At 36.6% G+C, this 27,452-nt stretch overlaps 1 protein-coding gene across 3 annotated transcripts; it reads right to left on the reverse strand.

The window, feature by feature from the left end:
* Nucleotides 1-610: 610 nt before the first annotated feature.
* Nucleotides 611-5,157, reverse strand: LOC113287916 (protein CHROMATIN REMODELING 25-like). 3 transcript variants are annotated; one of them, XR_003330389.1, is made up of 13 exons: nucleotides 4,975-5,157; nucleotides 4,850-4,890; nucleotides 4,499-4,739; nucleotides 4,329-4,424; nucleotides 4,022-4,234; nucleotides 3,824-3,919; nucleotides 3,629-3,679; nucleotides 2,997-3,071; nucleotides 2,794-2,880; nucleotides 2,170-2,258; nucleotides 1,953-2,085; nucleotides 1,369-1,774; nucleotides 936-1,065 (listed from the first exon to the last, which is right to left on the reverse strand). XR_003330389.1 is itself a non-coding variant. In XM_026536793.1 (12 exons), the coding sequence occupies exons 2-12, from the start codon at nucleotides 4,852-4,854 to the stop codon at nucleotides 784-786; spliced, it is 1,368 nt and encodes a 455-aa protein (XP_026392578.1). In that variant the 5' UTR covers nucleotides 4,855-4,890; nucleotides 4,975-5,157; the 3' UTR covers nucleotides 611-783. The 3 variants fall into 3 exon arrangements, 1 of the variants encoding a protein (XP_026392578.1); XR_003330390.1 differs by having other exon boundaries at nucleotides 937-1,065; nucleotides 1,507-1,774; XM_026536793.1 differs by lacking the exon at nucleotides 1,369-1,774 and having other exon boundaries at nucleotides 611-1,065.
* Between the last annotated feature and the right edge of the window lie 22,295 nt (nucleotides 5,158-27,452).

The following is a 27,452-nucleotide window of genomic DNA, read 5'->3' on the forward strand; positions in this document are numbered from 1 at the left end:
TGTTAATCTAACCACACTAATTAACTTAATTTAATTATTAACATTAATCATTTGAGGGCAGTTTAGCCATTTTAAAAAAATTGGGATAAGGGTTATCCACCAATTACTATTTCATGACCATTTTTGTCCTGTAACTGCGCGCCCCTAATTATTTTCCAGGGCCCCAATTTAGGGGTGTTGCTTTTTGTTACGGCTTTTCAAATTTCTTAATATGAGGCACGTGCGCTGCACGTGTCTTTGAGTGCTCATCATCTTTTTCTTCACTGTGGCTTAACTTGGAAGAATTTTTTCGCTTCTACTTTATTAGCTACACAGTTGGATATTTTAAAGGCCAGCGGGTTAGATCGTTAAGCAGAAGATGTAAGTTGTTATTCCCTTTGATGCCATATGCGATCATGTGGGAGGTGTGCGGAATGTAATAGCTCATGGTGGCAGGTCTAAAACCTTTCAAGAGTTGGTTTTACAGTGAAACAAAGTTTGATTCTTTATACTGAAGTACAGGAACGTTTGAATTGGAAAGTATGGCTTCATCTCAGATTACCCTGCAATAGAATTATGTAAATAACTTGAACCAAACGCACTGTTAAAGAGAGTGTGAAACTGAGAAAAATATGAAAACCGAGAAAAATATGCAACAGCTTAACTCATTCCAAATATACAATCATCAGAACTGTACAAGCTAGTTGACTTTTAGAACTTCTCTAAGCAATTCTAATGTTCATTAGGTAACATTTTTCACATCTATATATCATACAGCTAACAGAGTGTGACTTCCGGACTAATTCAACTATTCAAGGCATACATGCAAGAGTGGATGCAGACAATTCCAAAAACAGTGAAGAAAATATCGCAGCACTTCGCTGATCTGTAGTATTTAGGGGGTAAACTTGCACATCTCTCATTCATGTGGGGATATGGCTCCATCGTATTGTACTCAGGTAGTTCCATTCTGTACTTGCATTTAATTTGACAGGAAGGAAGCTTCACATTGTCCCCGTTGTTGCACCATGTTGGCAGGCGGCTCAAGCCATCTTCGAAAAACTTGAGTACGTAGGCATCTTTTATCTGAAGCAAGGAAAGCAACTCATCTTTTAAAAATTGTGCAGAAAAATGATCCAATAAGGGACAAATTATTGCCTCTTTGACTAAAATAGAGTGCAGAAAAAGATCCAATAAGGGACAAATTGTTGCCTCTTTTGGGAATTAAATACTTATTCAAAATTCAAAGCAACTGGGTGAGTAGTTTATCAAAACAAAGAAAAAGAAAATTATAAACAAATTCAAAATCAAAGCAAATGAGTGGGGTAAGAAGATGCTTAACCCAGTCTACAATTCCATATATATATATATAGAAACCAATGAACCTACCAAAATCAGCTAATGAGGATTCTTCAAGTATGTCTTTAACAAATATGGATACTTCTGCCAATGGAGTTTCGGAAAAATGTTTTTCTAAAATTCCTTCAAAAAGAAGCCGTCGAAGCAACCAACAAATCAATAACCTACCAAAACCAGCGGATGAGGGCTCTTCAAGTATGTCTTGTCTTTAACTCCTCTCTACTTCATGCAATGCTCTACAAACGCCGATTATAACTAAAACCAAATTGAAGATTTAACGGCCACCACATATATGGAAATAGGAGGTTCATAAACACCCAGCTTTTTGTAGATTGGGAACTCCGGTGCGGATGATTCCATGGTGAGTAAACCAAAATTAGTGAATCATCTCTAAGGAGGCCCATAAGAAGCTAACTTCTGCCCACCTGATTTCTTGCTATAAACGTGATGTAAATTAATAGTGGAAACTACTTGCATAAAGTAATAGAAAAGCATGTGTTGTATGTAAATGCAGGATGGTTTCAATGAAGACAAATTACTGCAAAATGAGGCTTCCTGTTAACTAAAATTTATGCAATAATTGGAGAAGTTACGTTGCTAGAATGAATACAAACCCGAGTATAGTTGGAAACAAGAACAATACGGTCATCAGTTTTGCTACGCAATTGGGCCAGCAACCGAGCTAAAACATGCATCTTCCCAGAAAGTTCAACCCAAACCCCATCACCACCAGTCCATGCTCCACATCTAAAAATTTACAGTGTTTACACTTAAATTAGAAATATTTCGCGGAAGATGGAAGGAGATAGAAAAAGTAAGGTGAATATATACCTTCCAAAAAACATTGCAGGAGGAAAAAAGCAAATGCAATCCTCAAATCCCGACGTTCCTGACCCACTTTTGATCGTATTATAGATAAGCTGAAAAGAAGATGTCTAAAGTGAACATAATACTAATTATCGAAGTAAAGACAATCTAAAACAGAGTAACATAATTACATAACATATATGATACTTTTAAAGCAAAAACAAAAGCCTTGAAGAATAAATATAGCTGGAGAAACAAACAAATGGAGTATTTTCTACAAATTAGGATAGGAAGTGGAAACTAATTAGTTCTAAGCTTTGTTTTCCATCATCTGAAATGGGAACAAAAAAAAAAAACACTTCATCTGATGAAGGAAAATCAATAAATTAGTTATACAGTTTTATGTTGCACTAAACTACATTTCATGCTTTGAAATTGACCTCTACTTGACTACACCTTGCTTCTCAATAATGCTTACTAATGGTGTAAAGCTGGACATCTGTGGATTATCATAGAGAATGATAAATACGCCACAACCAATACAAGAGTACATGAGCTTATTTTGCATCCCCAGAAGAAGCATAAGTGTAAGAGCACACAACAAATACCAGCTGCTAACAAAGAGAGCACTCTCCACTGATACCCTACCTTAGGATGATTGCAAAGCTTTTTCAAAGCAGTGATATATGCCAAAAATTTTGATTGTTTCGCCTCTTCAGATATTGCTCGCTTGACCTGAAAGAAGAGACCAACGAGAAAAGATACTAATTAGAGAGAAATCAATTACATTAATTTACCAGAAGGTTCTCTGAACCATTTGAAATGGACAAATGAAAAGAAAAAAGACCTACATTTTTGGAATGTATAAAATGGTTATATAACTCTGACTGAAGAGGACTCAACTTGCAACAGACAACTTCAACTATCTGCAGACAAATTCAATGCAATAAACTTCAGGTGTAGTACAAGTTCAGATGAAGCAATTTATACATTATGGCTACTAGTATCAAGCAGATCAAGGAATTATTGTGTTATCAAACAAATGCCACTCTTGAGAATTTGAGATGATTAAGATAAGGGACTAACCGACTAAGTGACTAACTTCTAGTGATGATTAAGATAAGGGATTACGTATCATATGTTAACGTTCACATTCCAGTGATGTTCCCGGAACAGATAGCGTAGCCTTTAATAATCAAAGAAACACTGATATCTCAATGATATTGCTTGGTACAATCCACGAAGCGTGTATTTGTACCTTATTTCTGATTCGCTGGGGTCATGCAGGTGGTTATTTACTCTTATAGTGTCCCTAAGTCTAACCTACACTGACTCCACCTACGTAATGTTAAGGACAAACTCATAAAGGTGAAGATGGGTGCAAACTGTATCGAAAATATCTTGTAACATCGCAAAACTGAAAACTATCAAAGGCGAAATGGCATTGCATAACACATCAAGTAGACTGAAATTGCTGAATTACCTTTGGTGGTAGATGATTTGATAGCAAAGCATTGGTCCTCCTCAAAATAAACTGAAATGAAAATCCACAAGAGTAGAAAAGATGAGGTTAACTGCTGCTTATTCGAAAACCACAATAGTAGAAACAGACAAATAAAAACAGAATATCACAAGCTCGGGGGATGTTTAACCGTTTCACACACTGAAACAAGATTACCTGATTTACTTTTGTGCTTAATTCAGCAGATCGCTCAACGCTAAGATTTCTCTCTTCTTCTGTTGATGTAGGTTCTCTTCCAGAAATGATCGGTAACTTCATTTGATGAGTTCAAAAATAGATGAAACGTTACATTGCCAGCATCTATCAGCTAGATTATTAATAACAATGAATACAAAAAAAAGGCAATACACTCACCTCATAGTATCGTCGAAAATATGCAGCATCCCCCAAGATTCCTGGATTGGTAAAATTAACCATCGCAAAGAACTCTTCCAGATATTCTGCCATTAATAAACAAATCAACATAGGTAAAACTATGTTATCAGAGAGACATAGATTAAGGACTATTACCTGCATCGGGGGTCCTGACAATAATATGCGTCGGTTGCATGAAAGACCAGCTAATGCCTGAACTCAAAACAACCATCTTCGAGTTAAGGATAGACAAACAGTATTTTATACATACCATGATAATACAAGGGAAGATATATGATAATTGTACCCGATTTGTTAGTGTCTGGACTGTGCGGTCACAGGATCCACTTTTGTCAAATTTTGACGAATGCATTCGGAATGTCTCATAGGAAACAATTAGCACCTTGTAAAATATAGAATGAATCAGTATCCATGCTAAAATTAATAGCTTATCAAGACAGATAATCTTAGACTTACCTGATATGGACTGTGCGGTCTAATGAAACTGTCTAATCCAGAAACAACATCATCCCTGGTGCTCTCACAAAGAGCAATAAGTTGAAGTCTATCTCCGACCCATTTCTTAATTTCAGATTCCCAATTACTTACAAGGCTGGTAGGAGTGACAATTATTGCCTTTTTAGCCATGGGCTCTCCATCAAATCCCTGCCGAAGAAGAGTATACAGTAATGCGATTGACTGTAAAGTCTTCCCCAAACTGCAAAAGATAACCAAAATAGCACATTGAGAACATGATAAGAGAATAAAAAGACAATGGACTAGAACATCAATGTCTGATAAAACATCTGAAATAGGTAAATTCAGTACCCCATATCATCAGCTCCCAATAGTTTTCCCAAGTCAACACTCTAACCACATCAATAGACTAAAATTAGCTTTCCCAAAGAGTCTCTTTACTGGTAAAGTAAGAAAATAACAGAAAGGGATGATACCGTTGATGAGGATGGAGGAAACGAACAAGCACCGGATCTACCACTATCAAGATAGAAGTCACACACTCCTCTCCGGATTCTTCAGATTGCCATAACACCAAAGGCTCTATTCCTTCAGGCAGAGTCACGATACCGTTGATTGTTACTAATTGCCATAACAAGCACCGGATCTACCACTAACATAAAAATAAACAAACTAAGATTCAGTTACACAAACTGTTGTAATATTAAGATTGCGGTAAATAAGGATTCGATGCCCGGACTTGAATAGATTTAAAAACAAAAATATATACAAAATTGTTACAGGATCAAGAGATACTGGGACTCAGGATTTCACCAATTCTTATACTCATGCGATTCAATTATTAATTCTAGACAATTAAAGCTTATATTGATAACAAATATCGACTCTTACTTTGCCAAACATAGATTTTGTAAGTATTATATGTAAATCATAAGCATGATGCATCAATAATCTCATGGATTAAGCATACATCATCAGACAAAATCACAAATAATCAATAAAAATCATAATTCCATTCATAATAGTGCAAATAGTCATAAAAGAATTAAATAAAATTACTCATGCATAAAGAATGGTTTCCTCCATCATCCCAGTATTGGGGTTTAGCTATTCATATCAATCACGCACTCAACATATTAATTCAAAGCTCAAAGTGTAATTAAAAGAGTCAAAAGTTATAAAATAGTAGTTCTGAGACTCACAAAACACGTCCAGAAAAGAACGACAACAGAAAACTGCAGCGAACTGCGACATCTCTCTTCTGTTGTTGAGCTGCTGAAAATAAGACTGTTCTGAAGCTGCTGAAAATAAGACTGTCCTGGAGAACAATTGTTTCCACAATTGTTTGAAAAATATTTGGTGGGAAAACAAAGTCGATCTTAGTATCATAGCCTGGTCTAACCTCATCAACCAGAGGATGGGTTTCTAACAACTGAACTTCCTTATGGACATCACTAGGTTCAGGAAAACGAGTATGAAAGTAATCTTGTAAAATGGTTGAGGCATTGATGTCAAGTCCTAAGTGTGGGGACTTTCTGAGAGTTAAAGGTAAGGCACTAGGGAAGTGATAATCACCCCCAAACTTAGAGTTTTCAGTTTCTCTAGATAGACCTCTAATTTTTTCTTGAATTTCCGTATCTTCAGAGTCCTTAAAATATTCAAGAGATTCTTCTAAGTTATTATCAGGTAGTGCATCTTTACTCATCTCTACGGGTCTATCTTCTTCTTCCAAGACTATTGTTTCTAAGTCGCTAGACTCTAAAACAGTATTTTCGAAATGAACCCGTTCCTCTAAACCACTATCGGCTTCGTAATCAAAAGGAAAAACTACATCGTCTAAAACGGTGGTATCCCTAATCAAATCCTCGTCCTTTTGAATAGGTGAATAATCATAAAAATTATTTGGATTTGAAGTAGAAATAATATAATCACTATAAAGCTCAATTGGATTACTAGATTCCTGATTACTATGCCTACATGTTTCAGATTCTTCATCACTACTATCCTCATCATCATAATAGTACGAAGATGATTGAACCTTATATAAATAAGTAGTGTTACCAATTATAACCTCGTTATCTTGATTATGTGAAAAAGTATCTTCATTCTCAAGGGTATTATTGGATACACTATATTGGCAATTCAAATTATTTCGAGCAATACTTTCATTCGTCTCTAACTCAAGTCTACGTGTCGACTCAGCTATCCTCTCAAGGGTCTCTTCCAAAGAAAGTTCCCTTAGTGTAGGATCTAAGTTTTGAGTTAATCTATTGAGGATATCTTCTACAGATTCAGTTGTTGTTGCAGTTCTTTCGTCCATAACTACATTATTCACCTCATCTAATTTATACGTCGATTCAGCTAACTGACGTGATGACTTAGCTAAATTCCTGAGAGTCTCTTCTAGAGAAGGAATAGGAACTGAAGGATCATAATAAGGACTACTTTTCAAAAGTTTGATTGTATCCTCTAAAGACGAAGAACTAGTATTATAATCTTCTTGCTCGTATGACTGATGCGCGTGTGGATAGTAATTGGGCTCACCATGGTATGAACCATAACCTTGAAAAGGTTGGCGTCCCCAGTCACTATTCTCACTATGGTCATAATACTGATGATGTCCATATTCAAATTCAGGTCGATATTCATTGTATTGGCTTCTATCATACCAGTTCGACATTCTTAATTGCAGGGGAATTCTACGCAATCACAAACAAGTCCGACTCGACCAAATCAAACCTATAGAATCTAGCAAACAAAAAGCATGATGGCTCCACTTAGATTGTTTTCTAGACCAGCTTCTATTCCTTCGAAAAGGAATTCGTTACAATTTGAGCACACCCCTCTGGAATCAATCCGAGCTAATGTAAGTTGAATCGAGGCGAGGGAAGCTCAGTGGAGCTTTGATACCCAAGGCCTCACCGCTATCACAAGGCGGCGCAGTCACGCATTCAACTCACAGAAACCATCAACTTTGAAATGTGCTTAAAGAGCAACCAATATTTTCGAACGATTTCCTATTAAGCTCGTTACCCTATTGGTCTCGTTCTATTCAAAATTTTAGGCTTAGGTTCGCGTTTGGTTTCGTTTTCCTAAGGCGGGCAAGAAGGAAACGGTGATGAAATCCGAGTCCTTATCTTGTTTAGGCCAGGCCTTGCCCTTTACTAGGAAAATAAAGACAGTCCGGTTCGTCCTAAACAATTATCACCTTAAGGCAGACAGTAACCCGCTTGCAGGAGATTCGCGGGTGTTTCGATTGGACTTACCTCCCGTACCAGACGGCGATGAACCGTTGTCGTCGACTCGGGCCACGACTCCTATGACGTGTGCGAACCCGAGGGGCCGAGACGATATAGTAATCGTCGTCCTTCCCTGCAAACAGTTTGTATTTAATTTTTTTTTTAATTTATAACCCTTCCGTAGGGTTTTAAAAATAATGTCCAAAGTCCAGAATAAAGTCCAAATAAAAAGTCCAAAATTACAAAAATTATGAAAAATAAAGCCTATTTACAAATTCTAAAAATAAATAAATAAAAGCTATATACAAAAAAAATAATAATAATAAAAATTAAATCCTAAAAAAAAATTGTCTTTTTCTTCTTCTCTTTTCTTTTATTTGCTTTAAGCTTTTTGTTCCAAGTCCTTAGTATTCCACTTCGAACCTGTAAATCAAAGACCAAAAAGAAACGTAAAAAGGAACAAATAATAGTAAAAAATAAAATAAAATAATAAACCTAAAAACAAATCTATATACAAGTCCCCGGCGGCGCCATTTTGTTGTATATTAAGATTGCGGTAATACGGATTCGATGCTCGGACTTGAATAGATTTAAAAACAAAAATATATACAAAATTGTCACAGGATCAAGAGATACTGGGACTCAGGATTTCACCAATTCTTATACTCATGCGATTCAATTATTAATTCTAGACAAAAGCTTATATTGATCAAATATCGACTCTTACTTTGCCAAAATAGATTTTGAAGTATTATATGTAAATCATAAGCATGATGCATCAATAATCTCATGGATTAAGCATACATCATCAGACAAAATCACAAATAATCAATAAAAATCATAATTCCATTCATAATAGTGCAAATAGTCATAAAAGAATTAAATAAAATTACTCATGCATAAAGAATGGTTTCCTCCATCATCCCAGTATTGGGGTTTAGCTATTCATATCAATCACACACTCAACATATTAATTCAAAGCTCAAAGTGTGATTAAAAGAGTCAAAAGTTATAAAATAGTAGTTCTGAGACTCACAAAACACGTCCAGAAAAGAACGACAACAGAACTGCAGCGAACTGCGACACCTCTCTTCTGTTGTTGAGCTGCTGAAATAAGACTGTTCTGAAGCTGCTGAAAATAAGACTGTCCTGGAGAGTCTGTTCTTCGTGTTCTTGAAGCTTTTTAATGGCAGCAGCAGCAGTGAACATTGCTGCTACTCCTTCTTCTTCGCTCCTCCTGGCTCTGTATCGACCCCAAACTCTTCATCCCCTTCTCTGACATAAAACCAACTATTTATAGGCTTTAAATCCCCTTGAAACTCGATCAAACCCCTTGGAAATCTCCATTTTCTTTACGGGTTGTTTGAAGAATAATCTTCTTCTTGTTGCGTTACAGGCTGTTTCTAGCTATTCTCTCGTCTCAAATATCTTCTAGGACTTTTACCCAACTGTTTTGATGTATATCCCACGCAAGATATCCCATAAATCTCTCAAACTAATCTCAAACCCTAAACAGAAACCGTGTGCACTGTCTTGACTTTGTGTGGATTTTCTGACTTATCCAGCCCAATTAGATGGGTCTAATCGCTTCTAACAGGTCCCTTATGTCTTGTAGAGTCCGTGGGTACCAAATTTGCCCATTTAATCGCCTCCTAGGTCGCTCAAATCATTGATCCAAAACTGTTGACGCTGCTGCCTTTTTTCCCGCCAAAATCCAGTTTTGAAACTTTGAAGATGACCTCCCCCTATCCAGTTCCGGTGTCCCTTTAGTACATGCCCTGAAATGGGGTGCCCCTTAGTAATTAGGTTACCCCTTATCCAAAGTGAGAGTCCGTATAGTAATTTTCTCCCACGAGCGCAAAAACCACTTTTTAGCCAATTTCGCCGCAAAAGCTTATTTCTCCAAAAACACCTACAAAGACATAAAATAACCAAATAAGTAAAATAGAGTACTAACAATATAAACAATTGGGACAAATTAGACACATAAATGCGTCTATCAAATACCCCCAAACTTATTATTTGCTAGTCCTCGAGCAAATCTAATCTAAAATAAAATGACTACACTTAGCACGTGCAGTAAGCCGTTAAACCACTAGGTGGCCCTAGTGGCGGAGTGTTGTCTCCGGGGGGTTTACCAGAGGTGTACCCACAAAACCTTAATACTCCAGAGCTTAGCTATCTACGCAGAACCTTGGAAGGCACTAAAGAATCTCCTTGGTTGGCATACTTATTGACTACAGGAAGAAGTACCCTGATGCGAAATTCCAATTGCTGTACACGAGTTTGCACTCAAGCATACTAAAATTCATATAAAGTGACAGAGCTCTACTCAGATAGTTGCACTATGGACATCATATTCGGAGTCTAAACTAATCACATGGATAGATCAAGAAGATGGATATAGAAAACATAGATGGTTTTGATGTTTACTAAGTGAACGACGTTTCCCATATCTGTCTGAAGGCCTCCGCCAAAATGAACCTATCCTAATGGATTGAGATACTAGTCTGACTAATATCAACACACTGGCATATACAAGGGTACCAGTGGTCGATAACCTAACTCTAGGTCAACACAACTGGCATATACAAGGGTACCAGTGGTCGACTTTATTGAATTTATTCCTTTTGGTCAAATGGTCTGGTCTCAATTTTTTTTTTTTTTTTTTTTTTACTTTTTGGTAACTACCATTTTTTTTCATCTTTTTTTTTTTTCATCTCTTTTTCTTTTTCAACTTTTTTTTTTTTTCATGGTATCTCAATCACTCTAATTCACCCTAGCATTGGTAACAACTTGAATCGTGGGCCCCACCTATCACTTAGAGAAACATAGTTTAAAAACAAAATAAAATAAAAATAGAAGTGAAAAGGACTCAACGAGATATGGTGAAACTATCATGTTATTTCTAACACCTGAGCTCTGTGCTTTTATGAATAGACTCTTTAGATGTTTCCATCTAATCAGATTGGTTCCTCAAACTCCTACAATCAAAATGCTTCCATCCACTTAGATTAGTTAGTGCAATCCTCAATAGGCATAAATTTCTAAGCTCTGGAGTTTATTTATTCATACTAAAAAGTTTCTCCCATACCCCCAAACTTAAACCTAACATTGTCCTCAATGTTCTAAAGATGAAATTAAAAGCATGAACAAGGAGAAACTGTTACCATTTGAAATGAAAGAGTTACGGAAGGATATTACCTGGTTGCATGAGATTGGGTTACCTCCCAAGAAGTGCTAAGTTTAAAGTCTTCAGCCAGACTAAGAAAAGTATTAGTCAACTCGAACCGTATAACAGTAGCCGGAATAACTGTGGGTCTTTAACACCAAAAAGAGCTGACAAAAGGAAACTGCAGTGAACCAAGAAAATGTACAAGACTAGCATGCCCTTACCTAGTTTCCTGATTAAGATATCTATATCTAATTGTGGTTCAGGTTCAGGTTCTATAAAAGGGTCTAAATATATTTCTTTAGGCTGCAACTCCTCAAAATTGAGATCCGAATTATTAGGTCCTAGAGTCTGTAAGTACTTAAATAAGAACTTAGAAGCACAAAATAATAACCTAAATAATTGAGGATCCTCTAAGTCAATCAGGTTTGACTTACATAATTGACCACAGTGAGAGTAGTGGTCATTCTTAAGAAAATGTGTCGATTCTAATATCCTAAAGTAATTAGGTTTAGTCTCAGAACTTAATAATTGACACATTTGAAATTTATACGTTCCCACAATTGTTTGAAAAATATTTGGTGGGAAAACAAAGTCGATCTTAGTATCATAGCCTGGTCTAACCTCATCAACCAGAGGATGGGTTTCTAACAACTGAACTTCCTTATGGACATCACTAGGTTCAGGAAAACGAGTATGAAAGTAATCTTGTAAAATGGTTGAGGCATTGATGTCAAGTCCTAAGTGTGGGGACTTTCTGAGAGTTAAAGGTAAGGCACTAGGGAAGTGATAATCACCCCCAAACTTAGAGTTTTCAGTTTCTCTAGATAGACCTCTAATTTTTCTTGAATTTCCGTATCTTCAGAGTCCTTAAAATATTCAAGAGATTCTTCTAAGTTATTATCAGGTAGTGCATCTTTACTCATCTCTACGGGTCTATCTTCTTCTTCCAAGACTATTGTTTCTAAGTCGCTAGACTCTAAAACAGTATTTTCGAAATGAACCCGTTCCTCTAAACCACTATCGGCTTCGTAATCAAAAGGAAAAACTACATCGTCTAAAACGGTGGTATCCCTAATCAAATCCTCGTCCTTTTGAATAGGTGAATAATCATAAAAATTATTTGGATTTGAAGTAGAAATAATATAATCACTATAAAGCTCAATTGGATTACTAGATTCCTGATTACTATGCCTACATGTTTCAGATTCTTCATCACTACTATCCTCATCATCATAATAGTACGAAGATGATTGAACCTTATCTAAATAAGTAGTGTTACCAATTATAACCTCGTTATCTTGATTATGTGAAAAAGTATCTTCATTCTCAAGGGTATTATTGGATACACTATATTGGCAATTCAAGTTATTTCGAGCAATACTTTCATTCGTCTCTAACTCAAGTCTACGTGTCGACTCAGCTATCCTCTCAAGGGTCTCTTCCAAAGAAAGTTCCCTTAGTGTAGGATCTAAGTTTTGAGTTAATCTATTGAGGATATCTTCTACAGATTCAGTTGTTGTTGCAGTTCTTTCGTCCATAACTACATTATTCACCTCATCTAATTTATACGTCGATTCAGCTAACTGACGTGATGACTTAGCTAAATTCCTGAGAGTCTCTTCTAGAGAAGGAATAGGAACTGAAGGATCATAATAAGGACTACTTTTCAAAAGTTTGATTGTATCCTCTAAAGACGAAGAACTAGTATTATAATCTTCTTGCTCGTATGACTGCGCGTGCGGATAGTAATTGGGCTCACCATGGTATGAACCATAACCTTGAAAAGGTTGGCGTCCCCAGTCACTATTCTCACTATGGTCATAATACTGATGATGTCCATATTCAAATTCAGGTCGATATTCATTGTATTGGCTTCTATCATACCAGTTCGACATTCTTAATTGCAGGGGAATTCTACGCAATCACAAACAAGTCCGACTCGACCAAATCAAACCTATAGAATCTAGCAAACAAAAAGCATGATGGCTCCACTTAGATTGTTTTCTAGACCAGCTTCTATTCCTTCGAAAAGGAATTCGTTACAATTTGAGCACACCCCTCTGGAATCAATCCGAGCTAATGTAAGTTGAATCGAGGCGAGGGAAGCTCAGTGGAGCTTTGATACCCAAGGCCTCACCGCTATCACAAGGCGGCGCAGTCACGCATTCAACTCACAGAAACCATCATGAACTTTGAAATGTGCTTAAAGAGCAACCAATATTTTTCGAACGAGTTTCCTATTAAGCTCGTTACCCTATTGGTCTCGTTCTATTCAAAATTTTAGGCTTAGGTTCGCGTTTGGTTTCGTTTTCCTAAGGCGGGCAAGAAGGAAACGGTGATGAAATCCGAGTCCTTATCTTGTTTAGGCCAGGCCTTGCCCTTTACTAGGAAAATAAAGACAGTCCGGTTCGTCCTCAAACAATTATCACCTTAAGGCAGACAGTAACCCGCTTGCAGAGATTCGCGGGTGTTTCGATTGGACTTACCTCCCGTACCAGACGGGCGATGAACCGTTATCGTCGACTCGGGCCACGACTCCTATGACGTGTGCGAACCCGAGGGGCCGAGACGATATAGTAATCGTCGTCCTTCCCTGCAAACAGTTTGTTTAATTTTTTTTTTTTAATTTATAACCCTTCCGTAGGGTGTTAAAAATATGTCCAAAGTCCAGAATAAAGTCCAAATAAAAGTCCAAATTACAAAATTTGAAAAATAAAGCCTATTTACAAATTCTAAAAATAAATAATAAAAGCTATAACAAAAAAAATAATAATAATAAAAATTAAAATCCAAAAAAAAAATTATGGTCTTTTTCTTTCTTCTCTCTTTAGCTTTTAACTTTTAGCTTAAGCTTTTTGTTCCTAAGTCCTTATATTCCACTCGAACCTGTAATCAAAGACACAAAAAGAAACGTAAAAAGGAACAAATAATAGTAAAAAAATAAAATAAAATAAAAACCTAAAAACAAATCTATATACAAGTCCGCGTCGGCGGCGCCATTTTGTTGTAATATTAATATTGCGGTAAATAAGGATTCGAGCTCGGACTTGAATAGATTTAAAAACAAAAATATATACAAAATTGTCACAGGATCAAGAGATACTGGGACTCAGGATTTCACCAATTCTTATACTCATGCGATTCAATTATTAATTCTAGACAATTAAAGCTTATATTGATAACAAATATCGACTCTTACTTTGCCAAACATAGATTTTGTAAGTTATATGTAAATCATAAGCATGATGCATCAATAATCTCATGGATTAAGCATACATCATCAGACAAAATCACAAATATCAATAAAAATCATAATTCCATTCATAATAGTGCAAATAGTCATAAAAGAATTAAAAAATTACTCATGCATAAAGAATGGTTTCCTCCATCATCCCAGTATTGGGGTTTAGCTATTCATCAATCACGCACTCAACATATTAATTCAAAGCTCAAAGTGTAATTAAAAGAGTCAAAAGTTATAAAAGTAGTGTTCTGAGACTCACAAAACACGTCCAGAAAAGAACGACAACAGAAAACTGCAGCGAACTGCGACATCTCTCTTCTGTTGTTGAGCTGCTGAAAATAAGACTGTTCTGAAGCTGCTGAAAATAAGACTGTCCTGGAGAGTCGTTCTTCGTGTTCTTGAAGCTTTTTAATGGCAGCAGCAGCAGCAGCTGAACATTGCTGCTACTCCTCTCTCTTCTTCGCTCCTCCTGGCTCTGTATCGACCCCAAACTCTCATGCCCATTCTCTGACATAAAACCAACTATTTATAGGCTTTAAATCCCCTTGAAACTCGATCAACCCTTGGAAATCTCCATTATTCTTTACGGGTTTGTGAAGAATAATCTCTCTTGTTGCGTTACAGGCTGTTTATAGCTATTCTCTCGTCTCAATATTCTAGGACTTTTACCCAACTGTTTTGATGTATCCCACGCAAGATATCCCATAAATCTCTCAAACTAATCTCAACCCTGAACAGAAACCGTGTGCACCGTCTTGACTTTGTGTGGATTTTCTGACTTATCCAGCCCAATTAGATGGGTATAATCGCTTCTAACAGGTCCCTTATGTCTTGTAGAGTCCGTGGGTACCAATTTGCCCATTAATCGCCTCCTAGGTCGCTCAAATCATTGATCCAAAACTGTTGACGCTGCTGCTTTTTTCCCGCCAAAATCCAGTTTTGAAACTTTGAAGATGACCTCCCCCTATCCAGTTCCGGTGTCCCTTTAGTACATGCCCTGAAATGGGGTGCCCCTTAGTAATTAGGTTACCCCTTATCCAAAGTGAGAGTCCGTATAGTAATTTTCTCCCACGAGCGCAAAAACCACGCCAATTTCGCCGCAAAAGCTTATTTCTCCAAAAACACCTAGACAAAAATAACCAAATAGTACAAAATAGAGTACTAACAATATAAACAATTGGGACAAATTAGACACATAAATGCGTCTATCAAATACCCCCAAAATTATTTGCTAGTCCTCGAGCAAATCTAATCTAAAATAAAATGACTACACTTAGCACGTGCAGTAAGCCGTTAAACCACTAGGTGGCCCTAGTGGCGGAGTGTTGTCTCCGGGGGGTTACCAGAGGTGTACCCACAAAACCTTAATACTCCAGAGGTTAGCTATCTACGCAGAACCTTGGAAGGCACTAAAGAATCTCCTTGGTTGGCATACTTATTGACTACAGGAAGAAGTACCCTGATGCGAAATCCAATTGCTGTACACGAGTTTGCACTCAAGCATACTAAAATTCATATAAAGTGACAGAGCTCTACTCAGATAGTTGCACTATGGACATCATATTCGGAGTCTAAACTAATCACATGGATAGATCAAGAAGATGGATATAGAAAACATAGATGGTTTTGATGTTTACTAAGTGAACGACGTTTCCCATATCTGTCTGAAGGCCTCCGCCAAAATGAACCTATCCTAATGGATTGAGATACTAGTCTGACTAATATCAACACACTGGCATATACAAGGGTACCAGTGGTCGATAACCTAACTCTAGGTCAACACAACTGGCATATACAAGGGTACCAGTGGTCGACTTTATTGAATTTATTCCTTTTGGTCAAATGGTCTGGTCTCAATTTTTTTTTTTTTTTTTTTTTACTTTTTGGTAACTACCATTTTTTTTTTCATCTTTTTTTTTTTCATCTCTTTTTCTTTTTCATTTTTTTTTTTTTTCATGGTATCTCAATCACTCTAATTCACCCTAGCATTGGTAACAACTTGAATCGTGGGCCCCACCTATCACTTAGAGAAACATAGTTTAAAAACAAAATAAAATAAAAATAGAAGTGAAAAGGACTCAACGAGATATGGTGAAACTATCATGTTATTTCTAACACCTGAGCTCTGTGCTTTTATGAATAGACTCTTTAGATGTTTCCATCTAATCAGATTGGTTCCTCAAACTCCTACAATCAAAATGCTTCCATCCACTTAGATTAGTTAGTGCAATCCTCAATAGGCATAAATTTCTAAGCTCTGGAGTTTATTTATTCATACTAAAAAGTTTCTCCCATACCCCCAAACTTAAACCTAACATTGTCCTCAATGTTCTAAAGATGAAATTAAAAGCATGAACAAGGAGAAACTGTTACCATTTGAAATGAAAGAGTTACGGAAGGATATTACCTGGTTGCATGAGATTGGGTTACCTCCCAAGAAGTGCTAAGTTTAAAGTCTTCAGCCAGACTAAGAAAAGTATTAGTCAACTCGAACCGTATAACAGTAGCCGGAATAACTGTGGGTCTTTAACACCAAAAAGAGCTGACAAAAGGAAACTGCAGTGAACCAAGAAAATGTACAAGACTAGCATGCCCTTACCTAGTTTCCTGATTAAGATATCTATATCTAATTGTGGTTCAGGTTCAGGTTCTATAAAAGGGTCTAAATATATTTCTTTAGGCTGCAACTCCTCAAAATTGAGATCCGAATTATTAGGTCCTAGAGTCTGTAAGTACTTAAATAAGAACTTAGAAGCACAAAATAATAACCTAAATAATTGAGGATCCTCTAAGTCAATCAGGTTTGACTTACATAATTGACCACAGTGAGAGTAGTGGTCATTCTTAAGAAAATGTGTCGATTCTATTCATTCCTAAAGTAATTAGGTTTAGTCTCAGAACTTAATAATTGACACATTTGAAATTTATACGTTTCCACAATTGTTTGAAAAATATTTGGTGGGAAAACAAAAGTCGATCTTAGGTATCATAGCCTGGTCTAACCTCATCAACCAGAGGATGGGTTTCTAACAACTGAAACTTCCTTATGGACATCACTAGGTTCAGGAAAACGAGTATGAAAGTAATCTTGTAAAATGGTTGAGGCATTGATGTCAAGTCCTAAGTGTGGTGGGGACTTTTGAGAGTTAAAGGTAAGGCACTAGGGAAGTGATAATCACCCCCAACTTAGAGTTTTCAGTTCTCTAGATAGACCTCTAATTTTTTCTTGAATTTCCGTATCTCAGAGTCCTTAAAATATTCAAGAGATTCTTCTAAGTTATTATCAGGTAGTGCATCTTTACTCATCTCTACGGGTCTATCTTCTTCTTCCAAGACTATTGTTTCTAAGTCGCTAGACTCTAAAACAGTATTTTCGAAATGAACCCGTTCCTCTAAACCACTATCGGCTTCGTAATCAAAAGGAAAAACTACATCGTCTAAAACGGTGGTATCCCTAATCAAATCCTCCGTCCTTTTGAATAGGTGATAATCATAAAAATTATTTGGATTTGAAGTAGAAAAATATATATCACTATAAAGCTCAATTGGATTACTAGATTCCTGATTACTATGCCTACATGTTTCCGATTCTTCATCACTACTATCCTCATCATCATAATAGTACGAAGATGATTGAACCTTATCTAAATAAGTGGTGTTACCAATTATAACCTCGTTATCTTGATTGTGAAAAGTATCTTCATTCTCAAGGGTATTATTGGATACACTATATTGGCAATTCAAGTTATTTCGAGCAATACTTTCATTCGTCTCTAACTCAAGTCTACGTGTCGACTCTCAGCTATCCTCTCAAGGGTCTCTTCCAAAGAAAGTTCCCTTAGTGTAGGATCTAAGTTTTGAGTTAATCTATTGAGGATATCTTCTACAGATTCAGTTGTTGTTGCAGTTCTTTCGTCCATAACTACATTATTCACCTCATCTAATTTATACGTCGATTCAGCTAACTGACGTGATGACTTAGCTAAATTCCTGAGAGTCTCTTCTAGAGAAGGAATAGGAACTGAAGGATCATAATAAGGACTACTTTTCAAAAGTTTGATTGTATCCTCTAAAGACGAAGAACTAGTATTATAATCTTCTTGCTCGTATGACTGATGCGCGTGCGGATAGTAATTGGGCTCACATGGTATGAACCATAACCTTGAAAAGGTTGGCGTCCCCACCATTCTCACTATGGTCATAATACTGATGATGTCCATATTCAAATTCAGGTCGATATTCATTGTATTGGCTTCTATCATACCAGTTCGACATTCTTAATTGCAGGGGAATTCTACGCAATCACAAACAAGTCCGACTCGACCAAATCAAACCTATAGAATCTAGCAAACAAAAAGCATGATGGCTCCACTTAGATTGTTTTCTAGACCAGCTTCTATTCCTTCGAAAAGGAATTCGTTACAATTTGAGCACACCCCTCTGGAATCAATCCGAGCTAATGTAAGTTGAATCGAGGCGAGGGAAGCTCAGTGGAGCTTTGATACCCAAGGCCTCACCGCTATCACAAGGCGGCGCAGTCACGCATTCAACTCACAGAAACCATCATGAACTTTGAAATGTGCTTAAAGAGCAACCAATATTTTTCGAACGAGTTTCCTATTAAGCTCGTTACCCTATTGGTCTCGTTCTATTCAAAATTTTAGGCTTAGGTTCGCGTTTGGTTTCGTTTTCCTAAGGCGGGCAAGAAGGAAACGGTGATGAAATCCGAGTCCTTATCTTGTTTAGGCCAGGCCTTGCCCTTTACTAGGAAAATAAAGACAGTCCGGTTCGTCCTCAAACATTTATCACCTTAAGGCAGACAGTAACCCGCTTGCAAGAGATTCGCGGGTGTTTCGATTGGACTTACCTCCCGTACCAGACGGGCGATGAACCGTTATCGTCGACTCGGGCCACGACTCCTATGACGTGTGCGAACCCGAGGGGCCGAGACGATATAGTAATCGTCGTCCTTCCCTGCAAACAGTTTGTATTTAATTTTTTTTTTTAATTTATAACCCTTCCGTAGGGTTTTAAAAATAATGTCCAAAGTCCAGAATAAAGTCCAAAAAAAGTCCAAAATTACAAAAATTATGAAAAATAAAGCCTATTTACAAATTCTAAAAATAAATAAATAAAAGCTATATACAAAAAAAATAATAATAATAAAAATTAAATCCTAAAAAAAAAATTATGTTTTTTCTTCTCTTTTAGCTTTTAACTTTTAGCTTTAAGCTTTTTGTTTAAGTCCTTAGTATTCCACTTCGAACCTGTAAATCAAAGACACAAAAGAAACGTAAAAAGGAACAAATAATAGTAAAAAAAATAAAATAAAATAATAAACCTAAAAACAAATCTATATACAAGTCCGCGTCGGCGGCGCCATTTTGTTGTAATATTAAGATTGCGGTAAATAAGGATTCGATGCTCGGACTTGAATAGATTTAAAAACAAAAATATATACAAAATTGTCACAGGATCAAGAGATACTGGGACTCAGGATTTCACCAATTCTTATACTCATGCGATTCAATTATTAATTCTAGACAATTAAAGCTTATATTGATAACAAATATCGACTCTTACTTTGCCAAACATAGATTTTGTAAGTATTATATGTAAATCATAAGCATGATGCATCAATAATCTCATGGATTAAGCATACATCATCAGACAAAATCACAAATAATCAATAAAAATCATAATTCCATTCATAATAGTGCAAATAGTCATAAAAGAATTAAATAAAATTACTCATGCATAAAGAATGGTTTCCTCCATCATCCCAGTATTGGGGTTTAGCTATTCATATCAATCACGCACTCAACATATTAATTCAAAGCTCAAAGTGTAATTAAAAGAGTCAAAAGTTATAAAATAGTAGTTCTGAGACTCACAAAACACGTCCAGAAAAGAACGACAACAGAAAACTGCAGCGAACTGCGACACCTTCTTCTGTTGTTGAGCTGCTGAAAATAAGACTGTTCTGAAGCTGCTGAAAATAAGACTGTCCTGGAGAGTCTGTTCTTCGTGTTCTTGAAGCTTTTTAATGGCAGCAGCAGCAGCTGAACATTGCTGCTACTCCTTCTTCTTCGCTCCTCCTGGCTCTGTATCGACCCCAAACTCTTCATCCCCTTCTCTGACATAAAACCAACTATTTATAGGCTTTAAATCCCCTTGAAACTCGATCAAACCCCTTGGAAATCTCCATTATTCTTTACGGGTTGTTTGAAGAATAATCTTCTTCTTGTTGCGTTACAGGCTGTTTATAGCTATTCTCTCGTCTCAAATATCTTCTAGGACTTTTACCCAACTGTTTTGATGTATATCCCACGCAAGATATCCCATAAATCTCTCAAACTAATCTCAAACCCTAAACAGAAACCGTGTGCACTGTCTTGACTTTGTGTGGATTTTCTGACTTATCCAGCCCAATTAGATGGGTCTAATCGCTTCTAACAGGTCCCTTATGTCTTGTAGAGTCCGTGGGTACCAAATTTGCCCATTTAATCGCCTCCTAGGTCGCTCAAATCATTGATCCAAAACTGTTGACGCTGCTGCCTTTTTTCCCGCCAAAATCCAGTTTTGAAACTTTGAAGATGACCTCCCCCTATCCAGTTCCGGTGTCCCTTTAGTACATGCCCTGAAATGGGGTGCCCCTTAGTAATTAGGTTACCCCTTATCCAAAGTGAGAGTCCGTATAGTAATTTTCTCCCACGAGCGCAAAAACCACTTTTTAGCCAATTTCGCCGCAAAAGCTTATTTCTCCAAAAACACCTACAAAGACATAAAATAACCAAATAAGTACAAAATAGAGTACTAACAATATAAACAATTGGGACAAATTAGACACATAAATGCGTCTATCAAATACCCCCAAACTTATTATTTGCTAGTCCTCGAGCAAATCTAATCTAAAATAAAATGACTACACTTAGCACGTGCAGTAAGCCGTTAAACCACTAGGTGGCCCTAGTGGCGGAGTGTTGTCTCCGGGGGGTTTACCAGAGGTGTACCCACAAAACCTTAATACTCCAGAGCTTAGCTATCTACGCAGAACCTTGGAAGGCACTAAAGAATCTCCTTGGTTGGCATACTTATTGACTACAGGAAGAAGTACCCTGATGCGAAATTCCAATTGCTGTACACGAGTTTGCACTCAAGCATACTAAAATTCATATAAAGTGACAGAGCTCTACTCAGATAGTTGCACTATGGACATCATATTCGGAGTCTAAACTAATCACATGGATAGATCAAGAAGATGGATATAGAAAACATAGATGGTTTTGATGTTTACTAAGTGAACGACGTTTCCCATATCTGTCTGAAGGCCTCCGCCAAAATGAACCTATCCTAATGGATTGAGATACTAGTCTGACTAATATCAACACACTGGCATATACAAGGGTACCAGTGGTCGATAACCTAACTCTAGGTCAACACAACTGGCATATACAAGGGTACCAGTGGTCGACTTTATTGAATTTATTCCTTTTGGTCAAATGGTCTGGTCTCAATTTTTTTTTTTTTTTTTTTTTTTACTTTTTGGTAACTACCTTTTTTTTCATCTTTTTTTTCATCTCTTTTTCTTTTTCAACTTTTTTTTTTTTCATGGTATCTCAATCACTCTAATTCACCCTAGCATTGGTAACAACTTGAATCGTGGGCCCCACCTATCACTTAGAGAAACATAGTTTAAAAATAAAATAAAATAAAAATAGAAGTGAAAAGGACTCAACGAGATATGGTGAAACTATCATGTTATTTCTAACACCTGAGCTCTGTGCTTTTATGAATAGACTCTTTAGATGTTTCCATCTAATCAGATTGGTTCCTCAAACTCCTACAATCAAAATGCTTCCATCCACTTAGATTAGTTAGTGCAATCCTCAATAGGCATAAATTTCTAAGCTCTGGAGTTTATTTATTCATACTAAAAAGTTTCTCCCATACCCCCAAACTTAAACCTAACATTGTCCTCAATGTTCTAAAGATGAAATTAAAAGCATGAACAAGGAGAAACTGTTACCATTTGAAATGAAAGAGTTACGGAAGGATATTACCTGGTTGCATGAGATTGGGTTACCTCCCAAGAAGTGCTAAGTTTAAAGTCTTCAGCCAGACTAAGAAAAGTATTAGTCAACTCGAACCGTATAACAGTAGCCGGAATAACTGTGGGTCTTTAACACCAAAAAGAGCTGACAAAAGGAAACTGCAGTGAACCAAGAAAATGTACAAGACTAGCATGCCCTTACCTAGTTTCCTGATTAAGATATCTATATCTAATTGTGGTTCAGGTTCAGGTTCTATAAAAGGGTCTAAATATATTTCTTTAGGCTGCAACTCCTCAAAATTGAGATCCGAATTATTAGGTCCTAGAGTCTGTAAGTACTTAAATAAGAACTTAGAAGCACAAAATAATAACCTAAATAATTGAGGATCCTCTAAGTCAATCAGGTTTGACTTACATAATTGACCACAGTGAGAGTAGTGGTCATTCTTAAGAAAATGTGTCGATTCTAATATCCTAAAGTAATTAGGTTTAGTCTCAGAACTTAATAATTGACACATTTGAAATTTATACGTTCCCACAATTGTTTGAAAAATATTTGGTGGGAAAACAAAGTCGATCTTAGTATCATAGCCTGGTCTAACCTCATCAACCAGAGGATGGGTTTCTAACAACTGAACTTCCTTATGGACATCACTAGGTTCAGGAAAACGAGTATGAAAGTAATCTTGTAAAATGGTTGAGGCATTGATGTCAAGTCCTAAGTGTGGGGACTTTCTGAGAGTTAAAGGTAAGGCACTAGGGAAGTGATAATCACCCCCAAACTTAGAGTTTTCAGTTTCTCTAGATAGACCTCTAATTTTTTCTTGAATTTCCGTATCTTCAGAGTCCTTAAAATATTCAAGAGATTCTTCTAAGTTATTATCAGGTAGTGCATCTTTACTCATCTCTACGGGTCTATCTTCTTCTTCCAAGACTATTGTTTCTAAGTCGCTAGACTCTAAAACAGTATTTTCGAAATGAACCCGTTCCTCTAAACCACTATCGGCTTCGTAATCAAAAGGAAAAACTACATCGTCTAAAACGGTGGTATCCCTAATCAAATCCTCGTCCTTTTGAATAGGTGAATAATCATAAAAATTATTTGGATTTGAAGTAGAAATAATATAATCACTATAAAGCTCAATTGGATTACTAGATTCCTGATTACTATGCCTACATGTTTCAGATTCTTCATCACTACTATCCTCATCATCATAATAGTACGAAGATGATTGAACCTTATCTAAATAAGTAGTGTTACCAATTATAACCTCGTTATCTTGATTATGTGAAAAAGTATCTTCATTCTCAAGGGTATTATTGGATACACTATATTGGCAATTCAAGTTATTTCGAGCAATACTTTCATTCGTCTCTAACTCAAGTCTACGTGTCGACTCAGCTATCCTCTCAAGGGTCTCTTCCAAAGAAAGTTCCCTTAGTGTAGGATCTAAGTTTTGAGTTAATCTATTGAGGATATCTTCTACAGATTCAGTTGTTGTTGCAGTTCTTTCGTCCATAACTACATTATTCACCTCATCTAATTTATACGTCGATTCAGCTAACTGACGTGATGACTTAGCTAAATTCCTGAGAGTCTCTTCTAGAGAAGGAATAGGAACTGAAGGATCATAATAAGGACTACTTTTCAAAAGTTTGATTGTATCCTCTAAAGACGAAGAACTAGTATTATAATCTTCTTGCTCGTATGACTGATGCGCGTGCGGATAGTAATTGGGCTCACCATGGTATGAACCATAACCTTGAAAAGGTTGGCGTCCCCAGTCACTATTCTCACTATGGTCATAATACTGATGATGTCCATATTCAAATTCAGGTCGATATTCATTGTATTGGCTTCTATCATACCAGTTCGACATTCTTAATTGCAGGGGAATTCTACGCAATCACAAACAAGTCCGACTCGACCAAATCAAACCTATAGAATCTAGCAAACAAAAAGCATGATGGCTCCACTTAGATTGTTTTCTAGACCAGCTTCTATTCCTTCGAAAAGGAATTCGTTACAATTTGAGCACACCCCTCTGGAATCAATCCGAGCTAATGTAAGTTGAATCGAGGCGAGGGAAGCTCAGTGGAGCTTTGATACCCAAGGCCTCACCGCTATCACAAGGCGGCGCAGTCACGCATTCAACTCACAGAAACCATCATGAACTTTGAAATGTGCTTAAAGAGCAACCAATATTTTTCGAACGAGTTTCCTATTAAGCTCGTTACCCTATTGGTCTCGTTCTATTCAAAATTTTAGGCTTAGGTTCGCGTTTGGTTTCGTTTTCCTAAGGCGGGCAAGAAGGAAACGGTGATGAAATCCGAGTCCTTATCTTGTTTAGGCCAGGCCTTGCCCTTTACTAGGAAAATAAAGACAGTCCGGTTCGTCCTCAAACAATTATCACCTTAAGGCAGACAGTAACCCGCTTGCAGGAGATTCGCGGGTGTTTCGATTGGACTTACCTCCCGTACCAGACGGGCGATGAACCGTTGTCGTCGACTCGGGCCACGACTCCTATGACGTGTGCGAACCCGAGGGGCCGAGACGATATAGTAATCGTCGTCCTTCCCTGCAAACAGTTTGTATTTAATTTTTTTTTTAATTTATAACCCTTCCGTAGGGTTTTAAAAATAATGTCCAAAGTCCAGAATAAAGTCCAAATAAAAAGTCCAAAATTACAAAAATTATGAAAAATAAAGCCTATTTACAAATTCTAAAAAAAATATATAAAAGCTATATAAAAAAAAATATTAATAATAAAAATAAAATTAAATCCTAAAAAAAATTATGTCTTTTTTTTTCTTCTCTTTTAGCTTTTAGCTTTTAGCTTTAAGCTTTTTGTTCCCAAGTCCTTAGTATTCCACTTCGAACCTGTAAATCAAAGACACAAAAAGAAACGTAAAAAGGAACAAATAATAATAAATAAATAAAAAATTAAACCTAAAAACAAATCTATATACAAGTCCGCGTCGGCGGCGCCATTTTGTTGTAATATTAAGATTGCGGTAAATACGGATTCGATGCTCGGACTTGAATAGATTTAAAAACAAAAATATATACAAAATTGTCACAGGATCAAGAGGAACCAGGACTCAGGATTTCACCAATTCTTATACTCATGCGATTCAATTATTAATTCTAGACAATTAAAGCTTATATTGATAACAAATACCGACTCTTACTTTGCCAAAAATAGATTTTGTAAGTGTTATATGTAAATCATAAGCATGATGCATCAAGAATCTCATGGATTAAGCATACATCATCAGACAAAATCACAAATAATCAATAAAAATCATAATTCCATTCATAATAGTGCAAATAGTCATAAAAGAATTAAATAAAATTACTCATGCATAAAGAATGGTTTCCTCCATCATCCCAGTATTGGGGTTTAGCTATTCATATCAATCACGCACTCAACATATTAATTCAAAGCTCAAAGTGTAATTAAAAGAGTCAAAAGTTATAAAATAGTAGTTCTGAGACTCACAAAACACGTCCAGAAAAGAACGACAACAGAAAACTGCAGCGAACTGCGACATCTCTCTTCTGTTGTTGAGCTGCTGAAAATAAGACTGTTCTGAAGCTGCTGAAAATAAGACTGTCCTGGAGAGTCTGTTCTTCGTGTTCTTGAAGCTTTTTAATGGCAGCAGCAGCAGCTGAACATTGCTGCTACTCCTTCTTCTTCGCTCCTCCTGGCTCTGTATCGACCCCAAACTCTTCATGCCCATTCTCTGACATAAAACCAACTATTTATAGGCTTTAAATCCCCTTGAAACTCGATCAAACCCCTTGGAAATCTCCATTATTCTTTACGGGTTGTTTGAAGAATAATCTTCTTCTTGTTGCGTTACAGGCTGTTTATAGCTATTCTCTCGTCTCAAATATATTCTAGGACTTTTACCCAACTGTTTTGATGTATATCCCACGCAAGATATCCCATAAATCTCTCAAACTAATCTCAAACCCTAAACAGAAACCGTGTGCACTGTCTTGACTTTGTGTGGATTTTCTGACTTATCCAGCCCAATTAGATGGCTATAATCGCTTCTAACAGGTCTCTTATGTCTTGTAGAGTCCGTGGGTACCAAATTTGCCCATTTAATCGCCTCCTAGGTCGCTCAAATCATTGATCCAAAACTGTTGACGCTGCTGCCTTTTTCCCGCCAAAATCCAGTTTTGAAACTTTGAAGATGACCTCCCCCTATCCAGTTCCGGTGTCCCTTTAGTACATGCCCTGAAATGGGGTGCCCCTTAGTAATTAGGTTACCCCTTATCCAAAGTGAGAGTCCGTATAGTAATTTTCTCCCACGAGCGCAAAAACCACTTTTTAGCCAATTTCGCCGCAAAAGCTTATTTCTCCAAAAACACCTACAAAGACATAAAATAACCAAATAAGTACAAAATAGAGTACTAACAATATAAACAATTGGGAAAAATTAGACACATAAATGCGTCTATCACAAACCCCAAAAATCTAAAGATAAAATCTCATCTTCAAAATTTCAGAAAACCACTAATCATTCAGAATCTTAAACACCTAACCAAAAATTGCCGACTTTCATTTCATATCTAAAAAAATTGATTCCTAATTTCAGATTGATGACAGATAATTTCAAACCTTAAATCATACCCTTTTTTTTTTTCTTCTGGTTTTGAAGTTGGGGTTATATCTTTCTATCCTGCACTCTCTTGGCTCTCCCTTTATCCAAATCTTCTTCCCTAATCTCTTCTTTCAGATACCTACTTTTTGTCCGTATTTATTAGTTCTTCATAGATGGCAAATTGGGTATGTAAAATATAGAGTTTTTCTGTTATAGGGTGTTGGTGTTTTGCTGTGAATCGTCCATATTTGTCCCGCATATCAATGCAATGTTCAATCTTGCAGCGGATATAACAAACTGAGAGAAAAGTAAGATAAAATTAGGGAAGGGTTGGAGAGCTAGGGTTAGGGATGGAATCAATGAAATTCGATCTTTCAGAGGATTTTATCTTCTGAGAGAGAACTGAAGAGGAATAATGAGGGAAGAGTTGGATAGGGAAGCAGATGAAAGGAGAGAACTGAAAAATGACGGAAATAACTAAGAGGACGGAAAGTCATCAAATCCATGTCGGTCAAATCTATGCTGAGGTGTATCTGACTCGGCCAAATTTTTTGCTGAGGTGGTAGCTGACTCAATCAAGAGGGTCCAGACTTTTTCTAAATAAGGGTATAAATGTCTATAAAATT

Source organism: Papaver somniferum, chromosome 6, assembly GCF_003573695.1.
Source record: "Papaver somniferum cultivar HN1 chromosome 6, ASM357369v1, whole genome shotgun sequence".
Classification (NCBI taxonomy): Eukaryota; Viridiplantae; Streptophyta; class Magnoliopsida; order Ranunculales; family Papaveraceae; genus Papaver; species Papaver somniferum.